Below are 21,659 nucleotides of genomic sequence, written 5' to 3' on the forward strand. Positions count from 1 at the left end.
GAAGGTCCCGCAAGTGCTGATAAATACGTATGTGGCTCAGAGACTCACTGTTGTCAGCCGCATCTCAGTAAATGCATCTGAAGTAATTAGTCGAGAGTATATATGGATGACCTCACTCCTCTCTTATCAGCGTCACATTGTCTCCTTAGAGGGAAGCTATTCATTAGATCTGCCTTGATTTGTTTGAACCAAAACAGCAAGTGTTGCCATTTCTTACATCTTATACTGTATCTACTGTAGTGTGTATCTCCAAAGAATTAACTCAAGACGTCCGTTTTCATGATGAAAATCCACTGCAGCATTGTTCGAGCCAATCAGTCACAATTGCAACTGTGTGTCCATGTAAAAATAGGGATTGCATGCCAATGTTTGTCTTGTTTTAATTTCACATAAGTACATTTTCTACAGTATCTGACACAATATGCTGTCTTGTAGATATATTTCATCTTTCAACATGACACCCCTGACCTCTGGACCCAACATTGATCTTAAGCTTTCCAAAGAGCCGAGATGTTTCTTCTGTTCCTTCAATGTATGATTTACTGTACTTCACCCTCCACACCCTTGTCAACAGTAAACGTGACAGCTCCTATGGCCTTCACAAGGCATTATACTGTACTATCTACAGATAAAAGTAAATAAATAGCCTTTTAATCCTAACATGTCATGAAAAGTTGAATTTTAAGACTCCACGGATACTGGGGGTTCTATGTTTGAGTCGAGCATAATTCCAGCACTGCACTTTATATGACCGTGAGAGGTTAGCCTGGTGTGTTTGTAATTTCACCCATACGCGCAAGGTGGCATATTTTTAAAAACAGGCCGTTTGGGCCATTGTTTGCATGAACCCAACTTGACTTGCCAGCAATCAAAAAGGCTCCTCTCATTCCCTTCCAATGTGGCACAATGACTGTTTTGGATGCAGACATCTCTCTGTGGAAAAGAATGCAGCAATCGGTGTGTGACCGGTGGGTCAGCGGTCAGTACCCCCATGACATACAGCTATTGATAACTGCTGACGACTTCAGACTTCATGTATCTATCCCCACCACCGATCATTCACGTGCCCTCCTTGACAGCTGCATGCCATCCATCCATCTATCCATTTTTCGATCCGCTTATCCTCACAAGTGTTTCAGGGCGTACTGGAACCTATCCCAGCTGTCTTCGGGCCAGCCAAACGCAGGACACACATAGATGAACGACCATCTGTGGTCACACGCAGACACCAGATAGCCCATGAGGACCATACCAATAGCCCACCGGTGCTAGGATTGTAATTTGCTAGTCAAAATTATGATTTAAAAATGCAAACACTGGCAGTATTGTGACACATCTTTAAGATGATCAGAGCCTGAAAATTAAAATCATTATAAGTATTAAAAATAACACATTCTAATATGATTCATTGTAATTTTTACAAATGTTGTTACAGACGTGTATCAATTTGGTCAACCTTCACACAATCAGGAGACATGAAGTAGCTCTCACTCTCAAAAAGGTTGGTGACCCCCGATTTAGAGTGTTCCATTAACATTGCCATGTATGTTTTTTGAAATGTTGGAGGAAAGATCCAGGAGAAAACCCACACAGCGATGGGGAGAACATGCAAATTCGACACAGGAAAACCGGGGCACCTAAAAGCCTTCCATTTTCTTCAAAGCTCACAGCGCGCCTTAAAATCCGATGTGCCTTGTGTATGGTCATTACGGTAGTATTTCGACCCCAAAATGGCTCCTTGCTCGATTTCAAACTTAAGGCAATCGGTTATGCAGTTGAACACGGAAATAGAGCAGCGGAAAGAGAGTTCAACGTTAACAAGTCAATGTTATAACTTGCTATCGGTTAAGTGAACTGTGTCGCTGCTTTGTTATGTCTTCATGATGAGCAGACCTCGACGAAGCAGCTATGACCTGTACACGCATACACATACACGACTGGAAAAGCACACGCGCATACACATCCTTGTTATCACTGTCTTCATCGCTCCGATTCGTTTTCCCCCGTGACACGGTTCGATAATGCAGAGCGCAACGGTGACCGTGCAGCTGGTCATTTTCGGCCGTGTCGCTGTTACCCCCCCACCCCCCTTCCCATTCATCCTCCCCCTTATACATGTTATGTCTTGTGACTTGTTGTAACTGTCATATGCTTATTCATGTGCTAGGGTCTTTTTTTTATCATGGACTTAAATTTTCCTCGCAAGAGGATAGTTCGAGCGTGTTTTTTTTCCCCTCTCCCTACCCAGCGTTTTTCCTGTCTGAATTCTGATTGTAATTTCCCCATTGCGGGACAAATAAAGGATATCTTAATCTTAATCTTATTAAATATGTTATACTGACATCTGATCATTCTGTTTCGTGTTTCATTGAGCATAGCTCTATCTAGTGGATGTATTGTAGATTGCATCTTATAATGCGGTGCGCCCAATGTATGGAGAAAAAAATTACAAAATAGGCCATTCATTGAAGTCGCGCCTCACAATCCAGTGCGCCTTTTAGTGTGGAAAATAGGGTAATCGATTTCTACTGTGATTTCTACTGTGATTCGGAGGATGTAATGTCTGCTCCGTGAGTCGTCACCTTACCGTGGTGGAGGGGTTTGTGTGTCCCAATGATCCCAGAAGCTAAGTTGTCTGGGGCTTTATGCCCCTGGCGGGGTCACCCATGGCAAACAGGTTCTAGGTGAGGGGCCAGACAAAGCACGGCTCAAAGACCCCAATGATGACTGCAATAAATGGATCTAGGTTTCCCTTGCCCGTACGCGGGTCACCGGGGCCCCCCTCTGGAGCCAGGCCTGGAGGTGGGGCTCGTTGGCAAGCGCCTGGTGGCCGGGCCTACACCCATGGGGCCCGGCCGGGCACAGCCCGAAGAGGCAACGTGGGTCCCCCTTCCCATGAGCTCACCACCCATGAGAGGGGCCATAGGGGTCGGGTGCAATGTGAGCTGGGCGGCAGCCAAAGGCGGGGACCCTGGCGGTCCGATCCTCGGCTGCAGAAGCTAGCTCTTGGGACATGGAATGTCACCTTTCTGGCAGGGAAGGAACCCGAGCTGGTGTGTGAGGCAGAGAATTTCCGACTGGATATAGTCGGACTTGCCTCCACACACAGCCTGGGTTCTGGTACCAGTTCTCTCGAGAGGGGTTGGACTCTCTTCCACTCTGGGTTGCTCACGGTGAGAGGCGCAGAGCAGGTGTGGGCATACTCATTGCCCCCCGGCTCAGTGCCTGTACATTGGGGTTCACACCGGTAGACGAGAGGGTCGCCTCCCTCCGCCTTCGGGTGGGTGGATGGGTCCTGACTGTTGTTTGTGCATATGCACCAAACAGCAGCTCAGCATACCCACCCTTTTTGGAGTCCTTGGAGGGTGTGCTGGAGAGTACTCCTGCTGGGGACTCCCTTGTTCTGCTGGGGGACTTCAATGCTCACGTGGGCAATGACAGTGAGACCTGGAGGGGCGTGATTGGGAGGAACGGCCCCCCCGATCAGAACCCGAGTGGTGTTTTGTTATTGGACTTCTGTGCTCGTCACGGATTGTCCATAACGAACACCTTGTTCAAACATAAGGGTGTCCATATGTGCACTTGGCACCAGGACACCCGAGGCCGCAGTTCGATGATCGACTTTGTAGTTGTATCATCGGATTTGCGGCCGCATGTTCTGGACACTCGGGTGAAGAGAGGGGCGGAGCTGTCAACTGATCACCACCTGGTGGTGAGTAGGCTCCGATGGTGGGGGAAGATGCCGGTCCGTCCTGGCAGACCCAAACGTATAGTGAGGGTTTGTTGGGAGCGTCTGGCGGAATCCCCTGTCAGAAGGAGTTTCAACTCCCACCTCCGACAGAGCTTTTCCCATGTTCCGGGGGAGGCGGGGGACATTGAGCCCGAGTGGACCATGTTCCGTGCCTCTATTGTTGAGGCGGCCAATCTGAGTTGTGGCCGTAAGGTGGTTGGTGCCTGTCGTGGCGGCAACCCCCGTACTCGCTGGTGGACACCAGCAGTAAGGGATGCCGTCAAGCTGAAGAAGGAGTCCTATCGAGCCTTTATGGCCTGTGGGACCCCAGAGGCAGCTGACGGGTATCGACTGGCCAAGCGGACCGCGGCTTCGGTGGTCGCCGAGGCAAAAACCCGAGCGTGGGAAGAGTTCGGTGAGGCCATGGAAGCCGACTTCCGGACGGCTTCGAGGAAATTCTGGTCCACCATCCGACGTCTCAGGAGGGGTAAGCAGTGCACCACTAACACTGTGTACAGTGGGGATGGGGCGCTGCTGACTTTGACTCGGGACGTTGTGAACCGGTGGGCAGAGTACTTCGAAGACCTCCTCAACTCCACCAACATGCCTTCCTTAGAGGAAGCAGAGCCTGGGGACTCTGAGGTGTGCTCTCCTATCTCTGTGGTTGAAGTCACCGATGTGGTTAAAAAGCTCCTCGGTGGCAAGGCCCCAGGGGTGGATGAGATCCGCCCGGAGTTCCTCAAGGCTCTGGATGTTGTGGGGCTGTCCTGGTTGACACACCTCTGCAACCTTCGCGTGGTCAACAGGGAGAGTGCCTCTGGATTGGCAGACCGGGGTGCTAGTCCCTCTTTTTAAAAAGGGGGACCGTAGGGTGTGTTCCAACTACAGAGGGATCACACTCCTCAGCCTCCCTGGTAAGGTCTATTCAGGGGTGCTGGAGAGGAGGGTCCGTCAGGAAGTCGAGCCTCAGATTGAGGAGGAGCAGTGTGGTTTTCGTCCCGGCCGTGGAACAGTGGACCAGCTCTACACCCTTAGCAGGGTCCTTGAGGGTATGTGGGAATTCGCCCAACCAGTCTACATGTGTTTTGTGGATTTGGAGAAGGCGTTTGACCGTGTCCCTCGGGGAGTTCTGTGGGGGGTGCTTCGTGGGTATTTGGTACCGAACCCAAAGATACGGGCTGTTCAGTCACTATACCACCGATGTCAGAGTTTGGTTCGCATTGCCGGCAGTAAGTCGGAATCATTTCCAGTGAGGGTGGGACTCAGCCAAGGCTGCCCTTTGTCGCCGATTCTGTTCATAACCTTTATGGACTGAATTTCTAGGCGCAGCCGAAGCGTTGAGGGGGTCCGTTTTGGGGGCCTCAATATTGCATCCCTGCTTTTTGTAGATGATGTGGTGCTGTTGGCTCCTTCAAACGGGGCTCTCCAACTTTCACTGGAGCGTTTCGCAGCCGAGTGTGAAGCGGTTGGGATGAAAATCAGCACCTCCAAATCTGAAACCATGGTCCTCAGTCGGAAAAGGGTGGAGTGCCCCCTCCGGGTCGGGGAGGAGATCTTACCCCAAGTGGAGGAGTTCAAGTATCTTGGGGTCTTGTTCACGAGTGGGGGTAGGAGGGAGCGGGAGATCGACAGGCGGATCGGTGCAGCGTCTGCTGTGATGCGGACGTTGTATCGGTCTGTCGTGGTGAAGAAGGAGCTGAGCCAAAGGGCGAAGCTCTCAATTTACCGGTCGATCTACGTTCCAACCCTCATCTATGGTCACGAGCTATGGGTCGTGACCGAAAGAACGAGATCCCAGATACAAGTGGCTGAAATGAGTTTTCTCCGCAGGGTGTCCGGGCTCTCCCTTAGAGATAAGGTGAGAAGCTCAGTCATCCGGGAGGGGCTCAGAGTCGAGCCGCTTCTCCTCCACATCGAGAGGAGCCAGATGAGGTGGCTTGGGCATCTGATTCGGATGCCTCCTGAGCGCCTCCCCGGTGAGGTGTTCCGGTCATGTCCCACCGGGAGGAGACCCAGAGGAAGACCCAGGACACGCTGGAGAGACTGTCACCCAGCTTGCCTGGGAACGACTCGGGATCCCCCGGGGAGAGCTGGAAGAAGTAGCTAGGGAGCGGGAAGTCTGGGCTTCCCTGCTAAAGCTGTTACCCCCGCGACCCGGCCCCGGATAAGCGGGAGATGATGGATGGAACATTGGACCGTAGGTTTACCATACTGCATCGGATTTGCATGTGGTGTAAACAGGCATATAATTTGGATGACTTTCTGCCACCAAACTGCCAGGCGCATAGTCAAAGGACTCACCCTCGCTATTTCAGAACACTCAGCTTGGCGCAATAATGGTTTCCCAAATTCCCTAAACAGATGCAGCACGGCTATATGAAACCTGCATGAAAATCAGAATACATTTCTTGGGGCTGCCTTCTGTTAAAAACAGAGCTCTGAGACTTATTCGTGAGACGTCATTGACTCGGAGTCAGTATTTTCTACTTTTAAACACCTGCAACCCGAGTGAAGATAAGCAGTTCATAGATGGACAGATGAATGTACTGTATACTGACAAGATATTCATGGAATATTAAATTTACATGGACGGTATAAAAAGATCTGATACAATCACGGTTTCAACAATGTTTAAACAGATAAAAATGCTTACATTTGACTGTCACTGCCCGAGAGCTCTGATTTACACAATTTATTATAAATAGCTCTCAATATTAGACAGTGCACTTCTTGACCATTGATAACTACAACAGTCATGCCCACATTGTTAAATTAATTATGTTTTAGGTGTGCTTCTGTGCTTCTGATCAGTATGGGTATGAGATGTACTTTAAAGATGGGTGACAAATTAAAAGTAAAATAATGACAAAGAAAATAGTATGAAACCCAGTAATGTTAGAGGTCACAGAGATTTTTTCAATTGTGGGTGGATATCAACACCTTAACTTTTCCAGGTATTCTTCTGTTTCAGATTTTTCATTCAGATTTGGTTAACAAAAAACATGTGTGCCCATTAAATTAATATGAAAGAACCTTTTTTCGTTTCTGCGTTTTTATTCCGTACCTCTGTAGGACTCCCCCTTTCGGCTTTGTTTTTAAGCTTTGATTTTCCTGAAAGGATTTTGATTTCATAAAGTTGCTCCGCGTTTAGCAGCTATATTACCATTCCTTTGCCAAGCATCTTACAATAATACATGTGCACAACTTGACACTGTTTGCATGGATGGACATTTTAACATTCCAGTGGGAGGCGAAGATTACACGTGTATGAGTGGGGACATTTTGTTGCTTGTTTTAACGTAATCGTTTTGGAGTGCCATTAAACTGGCTGATCCACAAAAAAAGCATTCTGCTCAGTGAGTCTATATATCAAAACACTGGCCAAGTTAAACAAATTAGCCCATTTTATGTGCTGCCAGCATGCAGTCGAGTCTCTACTGTTATCCTGGGATTGAATTTGACACGTTTATTTCCCTAAATAATGCACCCGAGACAATCAAAACCAAACATTGTCATTCAAAATATGAATATAATCCTCCATACTATAATGGAGGAAGTGTGGAAAGTTGTGACATCACAACTCCTGTCACGTTACGCTCGAAACGAAAAAGGAATTGCTTCCTGTGTAACGAAAAATCGAGAATAAGTGAAGCACAGAAATAGCAGGCACTAAAAGGGACCCTCGTCACAAAATATTTATTACAAACAAAAACCCTGTCTAATTGGAAAACAGAAAACGCCGGTTAGTAACGAAAACCAGTAAATTAATATAATGAGACAACAAAAAGCGCTTGCAAAAAACGGAAAGGGATATGATTAGGCAAATACTATAATTACCATATTTTCATGACTATAAGGCGCCATTAAAAGTCTTACATTTTCTCCAAAATGTACAGGACGCCCTATGGTGCGGAGCGTCCTTTGTATGCGCTGAGTTCCAAAATCTGACTGACAGCCGACACGCTGTTTATATAGAGAAAAGGCGGAAGTGACTGTGGCCAGGCATGCGGGAAAGAAGACGGCCAATCAGGGAAGGCTGGGCGTGTATATATACATATATGGAGAGAGAGAGAGAGAGAGAGAGAGAGAGAGAGAGAGAGAGAGAGAGAGAGAGAGAGAGAGAGAGAGAGAGAGAGAGAGAGAGAGAGAGAGAGAGAGAGAGAGAGAGAGAGAGAGAGAGAGAGAGAGAGAGAGAGAGAGAGAGAGAGAGAGAGAGAGAGAGAGAGAGAGAGAGAGAGAGAGAGAGAGAGAGAGAGAGAGAGAGAGAGAGAGAGAGAGAGAGAGAGAGAGAGAGAGAGGACAGGCAAGCTGGGGAGCAGTCCGCCAATGGTGAAAGGTGGGCGTGTAAGTGGACGCTAAAGGGACGCCTCAAGCCAGTTCCAACACTTGTATAGAGTGTGGCAATGTGCATTGTTGCAAAACAACTCCGGTTTTGGTTTCTAAGAACCCCTGAAAATAAATTCGACAAAAAGACACGCCTACGAAGCTCAGTTCAAACTTAAAGCCACCGGTTATGCTTTTGGCATGCGTGCCCATCTCACAGCAGCGGTGAAAAACCAAGTCAAGCAAATGAACTCTGAGCTTGCCGTTTTTCCCGGAGGCTTGAGTAAAGAACTCCAACCGCTGGACATTGGCATCAACCGGGCGTTCAAAGTAAAGTTGCGAACGGCACGGGAACAATGGATGATCGATGGCAAACACAACTTTACAAAGAGTGAGAGGCAGCGCTTGGCGAGTTACGCCACAATACGCAACAACGTGAGGGAACGCAGCGTTTTTGATGGATTACGGTACTTGCACAATTGTTCAATTCTTTCTACACACACACACGCGCTGCCACCATGTTTTGCTCTGTTCTTTACTTTCAAATGTGGGAAAGCTTCACACGAGAGAAATGTTGACTTTGCTGTTGCTGCTCCTTCTTTCCGCTCGGCAATGCGTAGCAACTCACACTAGCATGTGATGCGTTCAATGACAACTGGGATGTGCAGTCCTCTGCTTCTGATACAGAGGATGAGGACTTTGATGGATTTCTGGGTGATGATTGATCGAACAACGTGAGAACATTGTATGATGGCTAAATAAAATACACTCGAATTCAGTTCTGCTTTCGTTGCCTTTTTAAAAACGTGTTTTTAGCTTATATCTGTATGTCTTGGCATGCTACCGTATGCTTCAAGCTAACGTGTTAGCGTGCGCGCATGCATGCCGTATGTTTAAGCTGGCGTATGTTTTACCACTGTAAAACTGCGCCCATTGGTACAGTGCGATTTGTCTATGTGTAAAATACAGAAATGTCACCCATTAATGAGACTGCGCCCAACCGTACGGTGCGTCGAATAGTCGTGAAAATACGGTATTCACAAGAGACGTCGAAGAATGTAACAATCATCAATAGTGCTGAAGTAGCGCTTTCAAAACTGCATGGGCAATAGCAGTGGCACGGCATGGAATACTCCGGCAGGCCGAGCAGGCGTTAATGTAATCCATGACATCCTTCCGTCGCTCCAGTCACCAGAACCGCTGGGAGATGAGCTGCAGAGTACGGTTCACCCCGGGATGGCAAGCTACCTTGGACGTGTGCCCCCACTGTAACACCTCCGAACGCAGCAGTGGAGGCACAAACAGCTTCCCTGCGGGACATTCAGCCGGGACTTGGACCCCATCTTGAGCCTCCTGTATCCTCCGCTCGATCTCCCACCTCAATGCCCCCAGGATGCAATGGTCCGGAAGAATGGCCTCTGGTGTCTGGTCCCTGTCCGGGGGATCGTGGAGACGGAAAAGGGCGTGTTGGTGTTCTTGGATCCAGGACAATATGTGAGGGTTAAATTAATCCGAGTCAACAGGAGTAGAATTCAGTCTCTTGGCGGAGCGAATATACTCCAGGTTTTTATGGTTCGTGTAAACAATGAATGGCTCCTTTAGTCCCTTCAAGCCAGTGTCGCCATTATTGTAGGGCTGCAACTACAGCCAGCAGTTCTCAATTTCCTACATCGTAGGTCGCTTCGGCGGCACTGAGTCGACGAGAGAAAAAGGCGCAGGGTGCAACTTCTGGTCGACCGGAGAATGCTGGGACAAAACTGCCCCCACTCCTGAATCCGAGGCGTCCACCTCTACAACAAAAGGGTAGTCAGGATTAGGATGTTACAGCACGGGGGGTTAGTGAATCCTCTTTTCAAATTTGCGAATGCTAAGTCCGCATCCGAGTCCCATTAGAACGGGATCTTAAAGGACGTCAACCGGGTTAGCGGGAGAGCCTTTTGGCTATGGTTACGTATAAATCGTCTATAAAAATTTGCAAACCCGAAGAAACGCTGTAGCTCCTTACGGCTAGCAGGTGCTGGCCAATCCACCACCGCTTTCGTTTTGATGGGGTCGGCTCTCAGCTTACCCTGCTCGATGATAAATCCCAGAAAAGAGATGGTTTGTACATGAAACACACATTTTCTGCCTTGACGAAGAGCCTGTTCTCTATTAATCATTGTAAAATGAGTCTGACGTGCTCTTTGTGCTCCTGTAATGACTGGGAGAATATCAAAATATCATCAAGATAAACAAAGCAAAATACATTCAGCAAGTCCCTCAACACGTCGTTGACCAGACTTTGAAACACCGCGGGAGCAAATCGTGATAGCAATTAGGCACTCCGTCAAGGCAGATGACTTCAGGGGAATCATTACCGACACGCTCGCGTCCTCCTACGGCTGACCGCAAACAATGCTCGTAACAAAACGGGCTCCAAATCTCTATTGCCGGGCGCTCCCATGAAATAATGGGGTTGTGTGTCTTGAGCCAGGGTAAGCCGAGAATAACCAGAATGGCTCGGGAATGTGTTAATTAAAACCGTCTGTGTTTGACGTGATTCCCGGATACTTTGAGCTTCAGTGGTTGTGTCACTACCGCCAGGAGGCGCCCATCGAGATCATGAGCACGCTTCTTTTCGGCTAGCTCCTCGATAAAACAGCCTATCTCTGAGGCAACGTAGGTATCGATAAAACAATCATCAGACCCCGAGTCTATTAGGGCCCTGATCCGCCGTGCCCGAGACGCCCCATAGATCTCCCTCAAGTTCCAGTCTCTTGGGGTGCCCTGGCCGAGAGTTGACTCTCCCAGGCTCTCGAGATTCAGCGCGGGGTCGTGACTCACAGTACTCGATGGGCGTAGGTGGTTGAGGTTCCGAAGGACAGGAAGCGGCCCGATTTCCCTGTAGGCTGCAGTTAGAACAAGCCTGATCATTGAACCGGCGCCGTCTCTCCTCCGGTCTGGAACCTCCGCCACCCAGCTGCATCGGCTCCTCCCCAGCACTCCGGACTCTGGAGTGGTCTCTGGACCCAGCTGTCCAAGTCGTCTCGTGGGATGCCCCTCGGTACGCAGTACGCCGGCACGGAAACCAGCCACCTCCGCGCCGCCGGCTCCTCTCTCTCAGGCGGTTGTCCAAGAGCAGGAAGAGATCTATTAACTCCTCCAGATTGGTACTGTTGTCGCGGGTCGCCAGTTCATCCTTGAGTAAGGTATTCAATCCACGACGAAACAACCCACACAGTTCCCGGTCGTCGTAGCCACTCTGGGCGGCCAAAATCCGAAACTCGATCGAATAGTCCGCCACGGATTGTCTCCCTTGGTGGAGCTCAAGTAGCCGGCCTTCAGCCTCTCTTCCCTGCATGGGATGGTGGAACACCCGACGAAACGCGGCCACGAAGCCTGGGAAGGAAGACCGGAGGCTCGGTTGTGCTTCGCTCACCGCCATTGCCTATGACGCCGCCTGACCTGTCAATAGGCTCATAACATATGCAACCTTCGCCTCATCATTAACATAAACGGAAGGTTGCTGGTCGAAAACGAGCGAGCACTGATAGAGGAAGTGCCCACACTGACCATGCTCACCCCCATAACGTGGAGGGTGTGGAAGCATCGGTTCCCTACTAACCGTAGGGGAAGAGACAGGTACCTCGGTGGTGGTATGGTGAACCACCGGGGGAGGTGCTCTCCGTCCCTCTAAACGTACGATACGTGGTTCGAGATCATCGAACCTGTGAGCCAGCATGGAAATCGCGCCACGGAGCTCCAAAATGGCTTGGCCCTGCTGACTCATCTGTTGCTCTTGACGGGACAGAGTGGACAAAACCCTTTCCATGTCTGCGGGATCCATGGTGGCCGGAGTATTCTGTCACGTTGCCCAAAATACGGAACATGACAACTCCAGAGTTTAATGCAGTGTGTTTAATATCTAGAGGTCCGGTCCAATTATTTCTGCAAAGGATGCGGCCAGGTCCACCTTCCTGATAGCTGGTTGTAAGAGTTTAATGTCCTAGATGCACGCAATTATTCTTTTAATTAGTAATAATGGGTTAGTGAGTGCTGATATAATGAGCTGAATCACATGTGTGCAGACATATTGAAGCTCATCAGGATGGAAACAGCTCCGTCAGAAAATATCATCAAGGCACTTGTCAAAGCGTCTGAGTGTTCTGCATTAGAAACGGTAGAATTTTAAAAGCAGAGAATTTTCAGCAAAACATGAAAGAGATGAACATACAAGCACGTCTGTTGTGTAATGCGGCACTTTTGCAACGCTGTGCTGTACCCTGTTTACCACCAATCTGGTACGTTAAATCAAACATTGCCCTGAAGCCAAAATAAACTCAACGGGAGAGGTGTTTTATTCAGCCTGTAGAGGAGACTGAATTACACATGGTAAATATATAAATATTTAAAACCCTGAAATGATAAAATAAGCTTCAAAACATTTTCATTTTCGTCCAGGGTTAGCGAATCTGAATGCAAAGTATCCTGGAAATAGAATTTGTCTTGTTCAACTACCTTACGATGTAAGTTTAAATGATTCATTGTTGGGAAGTATTTGTGCACGAGCGTGTGTCCAGTGAAAATGTGATGTATATAGTTTCTATATATAGTATATAGTAGTTTTTGTACATTAACGTCGTATTTCGGAACAAGTACAAAACCGATTCTGTTTGCCTTGAGCACACAAAGGGAAGGTTAGCTGTTTCATCTAAGCCCGGCTGAAGGATGCAATGACGTGTCAGAAACATTGGATAGCAGTTAAAGTGTGCAATGGGTAAGCTGATAAAAAGTGCAGCTAATTATGACCAAGTTGCCAATTTAGCCTGCAGGCTGTTTGGAATACGATTGTGAACTGAATCGTCACTTGTCATTGTGAGACCGAACTTGCATTAGACATTTAATTGACTTGTACGAGTTTAGTAAACGGTTGACAGATTTTTAGAACCACTTTGTTTAAAACAACTTACATGAGAAGAGTAGGTTTGATCTCTGCTTTACTTTCGATTAGGCGCTGTTGTTTTGTATGAACCCGCCTTGTCTGCCATTCACATGTTCCTTGAAATAAAGGGAGATAAGAACATTCCCAAGGTTGCGAGTTCTCCAGGAGACAGCTGTTTCCCAGAAATACAAAAAACGGAGACGTCATAAGCAGGCTGCATCATTCCTTTGACTGACAAAAGCAGACTGAGACATCCCACCTGCCCATCCAAATTGTCCCGATGGAATAGGAAAGAGTACAGTCCCAGGACTTGCTGAGGAGCCGCATTCAAAATATGAAGGCTGCTTCTGGTTCAAGACGCATTAAACCGTAAATTAGCTTTGAATTGAAGTTGATGTGAGTCCTTGCCTTTGGCTGTCAGAAATGTGGGACAGTAACAGAACTTTGAGTGTTTTGTTTGCTTTACATTTTTGTCTTTGCTTTCCTGTTAAATGAGACGCTTATGTTAATAACATTACCTTATTCAAATGCAAGGTGGGCAGTAAGTCGACGACTTGGCTCAAGCTTCATTGTTGTAGCTCAGAGAATGACAACACGGGGCCCATTTTTGCCTTAATGAAGTTGGCGGCCCTCTGAAAGATGACACTTTTATATGACCCAAAGGATTTATACACTCTTGCTCCCAGATTCTAATTCAGTATGGGAGGGACAGATCAAACTCCTCTTTCAGCATGTTGAATACACTAACTAGCCACAGAATGAGCTGTATGATACATACAGTGTACATGAAAACGCTGACTTTCAAGTTACAGTGTAAGTTATTTCTTTATTATTTTTGTATTGTGTTTGTAGATTTTAATGTTCCGTAGAACTGGACTGCATCAACTTCCAAACTGAAATATGAGAGCCACTTTGCTGTATGATGCCATAAAACCTCTAACCTCCTTATCAAGCTTCAATTTTAATACAGATCGATACTTCATCTGTAATTATTAATCTGTAGGAATGATAACGGTTAATTTGTCTGCTTCCCAGTTTTTAATGACAGGTGCCGGCTAGTTGCATGCTAACATAAAATATCCATGCGGTTGAAACAAGTTGGGAAACAAAACACCTCAGTTGGGAACATATCGATGATTTCCAGCCAGTTGTAAATCCAACATGTACCAGAGATCTGCTGTTGGATCCCAGTATATAAAGACTCAATGGCTTATGATGCTGGTGTGTCATTATGAATTCAAACAAAGTAGTCTCTGAGAAGAGGGAAAAAAAAGCTTCCGAAGCTGGACCCGCCCTACTGCAATATGAAACAATGTATAAAAATGTGTCGCTGGAAGGATATGTCATGCCGTCATAACCATCCATGGACATTGCCATCTTGGGTTAGTGCTCATCAGAGGAAAATGCTTGAAATGGTTCAACTGATCTGTTTTGACGCTTATTTAACATATTATATTTTATCTAATATCATGAAACCATAAATGTCACGATAAATCACAAATCTCTTTGCAGAGCGTCTCTGCAACTTTTTGTGCAAAAAGCAAGAAGTCATCCAAGAGGGGGAAAAAAATTACTTTTATTATTGACAGCATTCTTACTTACGCAAATATACAAAATCATTTCTGTGTGACAGCTTGAAGCAGAGGCCTGGAAGAGTGACTTGTGATGTTCAACGTGGACTCCAGTGTCCCTCGCATGGCCGAGGAAACAGAACACCGTCGGGCTGTTCGTTGCCTTGATGTACACTGTTTTACATTCTAATTATCTGGCTTGACAGACTTTATTACTGAGGCTCAATGCTGAAGCCTCACTCATTCCACATGTGATGCCAGCCGAGGGATAATGAGATAAGATTGCTTTGGAGCTTATGGCCTTGCTGATATATCTCCTCGTTCAGTCTTTTCTTTTCCTGTTTGTCTTTGTCCTGTCCATACATGCAGCCTGGCCATTGTAATTAAGTGTTGACTTTCTTCATTGTAATATTTCCATTTGATCGAATTTACATGGGCTTCTGAAAAATGAGAAGTGTGTTTTGAGGCATCTCACACTGACAGTGACTAAAATAAACATTGTTTGTGTGAGTGTTCATTAAATATTTAATACAGAAAAGCCAATCTGTGATAGAAACAGCAATTTTTTTTCCCTGTCTAATTAAGCTACAGGGAATTTGTTGCTTATTGTAGGTAAACAGACTGTCCTGGGAATACCAATGGAAATTAAATGCTCCACTAATGCTTTCCTCATTATAAGATGAAATGAAACATTTATCACTAACTTTCAATTTGTCAAAAGGCTGACACTTAGCGGGTCAATCTCAGATAAGACCATGGCTTTGTTCCATTTGCGTTTGAATTCATGACATCAGTTAATCACCGCATTCCAATGTGTTTTTTGAAGTGCTCTCAACTGTTGGTTTTATGTTGTGTTTATCTCCAGCCGTTGAGGTGAACCTCCAGAAAGCTTTGGCTGAGGCGTCCGAGACCTGTACCCAAGAGTGTCTGATACTGGGCCACTCCGACACCTGCTGGATGCCACCGACCCTGACCCAGTTACAGAGTCCGACGAGTGGAAGCCCTGCCTCCACTCCGACCTCCACTACCATCCCCGGTACTCTCCCCTCATTTGGTTTCCAACAGAGCTGCGCACGGGGGGGCAAGGTTAACATGGGCAGCCTGGGTACCATGGATGGCCGGCACACTTTGGGAAGGTCTGTGTCTAAAAAAGACGAGCTGGACAAAGGGCTTAACAGGCCGCAATTCTACAACACCTTGGACAGACACTGCAATAAGAAGGAGGACACCGTCAAGGTCATCCCCCTGGCGAGCTTCTCATCTCCTGGAAAGCAGACAGCAACCGGCGGCGGTAGTAGCTCCTTTCTACATGAGCACCAGCTGTAACAACATTGGCCTGACATCCTGTACATGTGACTCCATCCAACTTTTTTCAATACAGTACTTCATTATTAGCATTAATGCATATGTGTGCAAGTATGGATCATTTGAGTAAATACAGCCAGCTCGGTTTTACAAACATCTAACATATGGATTTCATTGTGCTTATGAGACTTTAACAACAGTTGTATCATACTACTAATTGTTGGGTCAGTCCGAGGGCTCAAACCTACTTACGAACATTACTTGTTCATCATCTATTGTCACTGAGGCATGAATAGCTTATTGTGGCCCTGAGAAGTGTGAAGACCTCCACCAAACTCGAACACAGTCCCCATATGGCTCAGCAGCAAACCTTCAAGGATACCCATCTGTTGTATAAGTGCAATATTTTGAACATTAAGAACATTTTATTTCACAATGATAACAAAAGTCGTGGACTCACACCTCTGTCTGAATGAACTCAAAATTCAATAGGTTATTTCTTGGCGCACGCCCCGCCATTACGTTTGGTGGCATCAGAGTCAGCAGTTTTTGGAAAATCCTGTAAACTAACAAAGAAACAAGTCATCAAGTCACAAGTCATCTTGGACAATAAACATAGCACTTCAGTAGTTTCATCATGGGGGGAAAAAAAATCTGTATTTTAGTATTCGATATATGCTTAGTAATAGAATGGGGCAGTGTAATGTATGTCTCCTTGTGCCCAGCTTAGAGCAGCTGTGTCCTAAAAGACCATTTACTCATGCAGAAACAAATGCAAATACAGTGTGTTGAGTAAGCTAATTTGGGCTAAATGCTAATTAGGGGCCCAGGGTTGTGTTTCTATTTCAGATCTAGCGAAATATTGCTCTGTATAATGTGCAGCACAAACTCCTTTGGTGGTGGAAGATATTTCGTTTGTCTTGCCTGAACATGTTTCAGAAGTCTATTTTGGTCAGTGGGGACTGTGGAAAGATTTAGGGGGGGAAAAAACATTTGAGAAGCATAACTAGGCCAACGGTAGACAGCTCTGGTAATCTTTCTTGCATTCTTTACACCAAGGACCGGTAAAACCAAAAACACCAACACAAACATTTCCAAGATGTTTCCCATATGCTGTATGCTGCCAGCTCCGTTAAGAAGGGGCTCACTATTAAAAGTCGTCTCGTTATCTTGCCTTGAAAAGTGCAGACGGATGCGCTTTTGGAAAGGCTAACTGCCCCCTCCTCCCCCACCGCAGCTTCCTTTTGTAGTCCTGTATGTTGCTGCTCAGAATCAGCCACATAATACCAAATCATTGAGCCACTTATGAAATTCTTCGTCTAATTACTTTGATGTGCGATGTTGCTAGCTACCCTAATTGTGGTTAAGAGGTCTACAGAATGACTCTCTGGGATAACAGGGGATGTTCTCGGTACTTGCACCGGCAATGACAAGCTGGTAAGACCTCAAAACTGTCATCTTAATGTGCTACTAATTTTCCAGTATCATTAACTCCCACCAGCTTGCTACTAATTACCATGATATTTTTCCTCTATAGCTGTGTTTCAATACATGTGATTGGCAACATTGGGTAATGCTGGAATAATACTCCACAATGCTAAACTTTAGATTGCATTTTTATTTATTGAGTGTGTGTTCTGTTTTTGTTTGTTTGTTTGCAGCCGTGTGTACCATGACAATTACCCTTGACCTAAAAGAGAGAAACAAATACGGGCCTCTCAGTGTCAGTTGGGACAATGCAAAAGACTCCATCATCTGTGTAAACTGTACTGATGATGATAAGTGTTCCAACATAACTTTGTGCTGGAACAGATTGAGTGCACTATAATCTATTGCACCAACATTAAGTGTCTCTGTTTCCCACTAACACCCAAGCCAGGTGTCTAAATCACCAAGTATATGATTCATGTGATTCATTTCCCTGTACCATCTTGCAAATTGAGAGCAGCCTTGCATCTATAATGTATTGAGGCATTCTTTGTAGAGAGTGCAGAGGAAGCTGTTTGAATGCAGACTGCCTCTGCCCCTCTCCTTTAAGATCGTCATCGGTCAAAGATTTGATTCTTGTAAATAGGCTTTATCTGACATTCAGGCAAATGATCACCTAACATGACCCTAGTCATGGACAGGGAAATGAGTCCTTCCGGGGAAATGAGTTGTTCAATTATACCTAAGGTAATTCTGAAAATGAATGCATTCCAAAAATTGTTCATCAATCTTTCTCAAAACCACAATTAATGAGCTCCCTGTTTCTAGCTTGTCAGATTTTCTTTCCTCCAATCACTTTTCATCTCGTTTCTTTGCAATTGGAAACCCAAATATAAGCAAATATCATAAACGTATTCAGTCAAAAGGAGCACATATCACTGGGAACATCAAACTGATTGAGTGAAATTGCTCGGATAAGAGCCATTTTAATCCATCTTTACAGATTGTCAGCATTCAAAGGCGAGACATTAGACAAAAAAATAATGGCTTTTATAACAATTTTGGGGGAATGAGAAGGACGTGCATTATTGTTGTTGTACTCTTTGCAAGATGTCAATGGTAATTGTGCCCTCCCTCTCATGGAATTCATGGAATGAACCCTGTCACAATGTCAGAAGAAATGTTCCTGATGGAAATAATTTATCCAATCACGTTTGTACAATATGCACAATATGCATTATATGAGTGGAATATAATATCTGTTAATCTTCACCGTGTTATCTTCACTACATAATGTGCTGTCATGTTGTAGCAGCTGCATTACTGATTGAATGCATAGCTAGGGTGTCAGTTTGGATTCTGAAATGACAATTTTGGTGGCCGTTGTATTCTGACCTTTTTTTCTCTCTTTCAACAAAAAGCAAATCAAGAGTAAGAACTTTTTTTTATATTTCACATCACCCCAATTACACAGCTGAAATGGTCAGCAATCACAGACCTTTGAAGAAATGACTCAGCTGTCAGTGTATTTTTTTTGTTTGTTTTTTTTTCCAAATTCATTCCTCGAAAAACGTCAAAATTGCTACAAATGGACAACAGAAACAATAATCATACATTTCTTAAGTTTTCAGACAAATGTGCTTCACGCTTAACCTGTGGCATCATTTGCATGAACTGTTTGAACTCCCACAAGGCGTTTTAGCTCTTGACTGTATCCTTGATGCTTTCATCATTAGATTCAGTGTTAGTATTAATGTTACCTGCTCTACCTGTTTGTCTTATGAAACTAAATCGATGTGAAATGGAGAACAAGAACACACGAATCAAATGTCATGTTTGTATACAACTTGGGCCTCCAAGTTTACACAAATGTTTACAATATCCTTCGAGGTAACACTGTAAACACACTGTACATAGCGCCCCAAGAACAATATCACAAATGGACACACAACAGTAACTACAAAAGCGAGAGGCAAGTCACTGAAACGTGGAAACGGGAAAATGGGGTGAAAGGAAAATAAATAAAACAATGAGATGACAAGTTCTGCTGCAATGTAAATGGGTCTGCATAAAAATATTGTGTGTGTGTGTGTGTGTGTGTGCGCGTGTGTATGTATTCCTATGGGCAAATCGGCATATATCTTTTGCCGCAATATTGTATGTACGTCATATATGTATCTTGTATAAAGTCTATATCTGAATATATATGCTTGTAAATTAGTTAGCAGTGAAGTCATGTTTGCTTTGAGAGGGCTTCAGTGCTTGCCAGCCAATCTGTATCGGTCACTTAAATCTATACAGTCTGTGATGTTATGCCTCTGTAAGATATACCATTTAATATTATAAAAAATGACTTCCATACAGTGAAATGTTTTTGTTTTTGGTCTTTGAAATTTAACTGCACCATTAAATATTGAGTCTCTCAAGTGTACAGAGATTATGCTTGTCATTTTTTCCTAAACAGTGGAATCGACCACATTCAGGAGGCTGATCATGCACCTTGCTTGGATTTTGAATAAATGTTACTGTAGCGGCAACTTACTATCCTTTTGTCGCTACGTCAGCAGGGCATGTAGGTTTTGACTCGTGCTTTTCTTCGACGGGCTTTTCCTTTCCACGGCGACGACAAGGAATACACTAGGCCGCCATCGTTTATTAATTAAACGATATTAATTAATAAAACTTATACAATACACTTAAACGAAATACGAAATCAGTTCCCATAAAGTACGAATTAAGCAAACACGAAGTTCGGTCAAAAAAAAGGTGTTGCTCCATGCCCTACTGTCTTCCTAATGATGTTTACATAAATCTAGCCTCTTAACAGACTAAAAACAGGACAACCAATGGAGCCCAGATACTTCGATGTTCTTAATAAATTTCTTCTAATAAAATATCAAATATAAACCAAACGCCTTGCATCTATTAAATTCTAATTATTCAAAAGGCTGCATTTATAATTTAACCAAATTTTCCTTACGGCTCTAACATTCCGGCCCCTAATTGTCTTTGTGAACATAAACAATTACCAAATTACTGAATCAGAGCCATGAGCTACAAAAGCAAATAACAACAATAAATTGTTCAAGAATGTCCATTGTACAAGTGACTCTTCCCGTCACGTCAGGAACTCTTTTCTTAAAGTCCAAAAACAAAAAGAGGTTGGAGTCAGAGGTTACCAGCACATGACTCACCGATGGAGACCAGCCTTTACCACTGTCTCATGAAAGTGACTAACAAAATTTCACATGTCCCCTTCTACCAACAAACAAAGTTTGGTTACAGGACGCAAGAACACGCGACTGCTGGTTTTCACTCTGGCTTGGCGTACTTGTCCTTTGAGGTCCTTAACAGTCTCGACTACACGTCCCATCATCCATGAATTTCGTGGTGCCGAGTCGTTCACAATGAGGACGATGTCGTCTTCATTGATATTCCTCAGTGGACGAGACCACTTTTGTATCTTTTGTAAGTCCGGTAAGTACTCTTTAGTCCAGCGACGCCAGAACAAGTCCGCAAGATACTGGACCTGGCGCCATCTGCGCCGAGAGTAGACATCTTTCCTGTCAAATAATCCTGGAGGCAATGATGTTTTGGCCTTCATCAGCAATAGATGATTGGGGGTCAACGCTTCCAAGTCATTTGGGTCTGTAGAGTCTGTAGTGCTTTGAAGTCAAGATGGCGCCCGAGTAGGCAGCCGTCAGCAAGTGCTCTCATGAGCCTTGCTTTTTTTTTTGTTGTTCTTGTGTTTCTTTTGTCACTTTGTGTTTGTTGTTACGTCGTGTGGACTTGATGTGGACCTTTTTCAGCATTTTTTGGCCACGACATTCATCAAGGAGGAGACTCTGTGCTTGGTGGTTGTGCCTTCTCGGCAGCATGGGTATACCAGCACTGTTTTTGACTGGAGGAATGTCGGCGCCAGTTGACTGTCGTTGCTGGACAGTCCCGGGGCGCTTGTGTCTTGCGCCTGTAATGGGCAGCATTTTTCACAGCCCCGCTTTGTTCAGCGGAGAGATCGGTGCTGTTGAACGGTCTGCGGCTGGATGGATGGAGGTCTTGAGGAGCCGACGATGAGAAGAAAGGAGCGTTGGCGCGGAGTGCCGATGCGGATTTGGAGCTGGGAGTCGCGGCTTGGAGTTTGAAGCGGATTATGTGGGACAGGAGAAGTGAACTAATCTCTTTTCGTCAATGGACACTACAGCTTCGTGTTTGCTTTCAAAACTTTGCTTGTAGCAGACGTGTGCACATTTTCAGCATGATGTCTCTGATCCACTGGTGAAAGGACACTTTGATCCTCTCCTCTTTCATCTATAACTGCTTCAGACAACAAAGTGTATGCAGAAAAGTGGTGAAGATTGCACGACTGTCTCTGTCCTATGTG

General features: G+C 45.4%; 1 protein-coding gene across 4 annotated transcripts in view; it reads left to right on the forward strand.

Annotated features, from left to right (window-relative positions):
* pcdh11 (protocadherin 11) overlaps positions 1 to 19,709 on the forward strand; it is a 190,603-nt gene extending 170,894 nt beyond the window's left edge. For 3 of the 4 annotated variants that reach the window (XM_052066428.1, XM_052066415.1, XM_052066438.1), the window contains one exon: positions 15,411 to 19,709. In XM_052066428.1, coding sequence (XP_051922388.1) covers positions 15,411 to 15,871 — 461 coding nt within the window. In that variant the 3' untranslated portion in view covers positions 15,872 to 19,709. The remainder of the gene's footprint in view (positions 1 to 15,410) is intronic. The other variant, XR_007962523.1, reaches the window with a different exon arrangement.
* The last annotated feature ends 1,950 nt before the right edge of the window (positions 19,710 to 21,659 follow it).

Source organism: Hippocampus zosterae, chromosome 1 (genome assembly GCF_025434085.1).
Source record: "Hippocampus zosterae strain Florida chromosome 1, ASM2543408v3, whole genome shotgun sequence".
In the NCBI taxonomy this organism is placed as follows: Eukaryota; Metazoa; Chordata; class Actinopteri; order Syngnathiformes; family Syngnathidae; genus Hippocampus; species Hippocampus zosterae.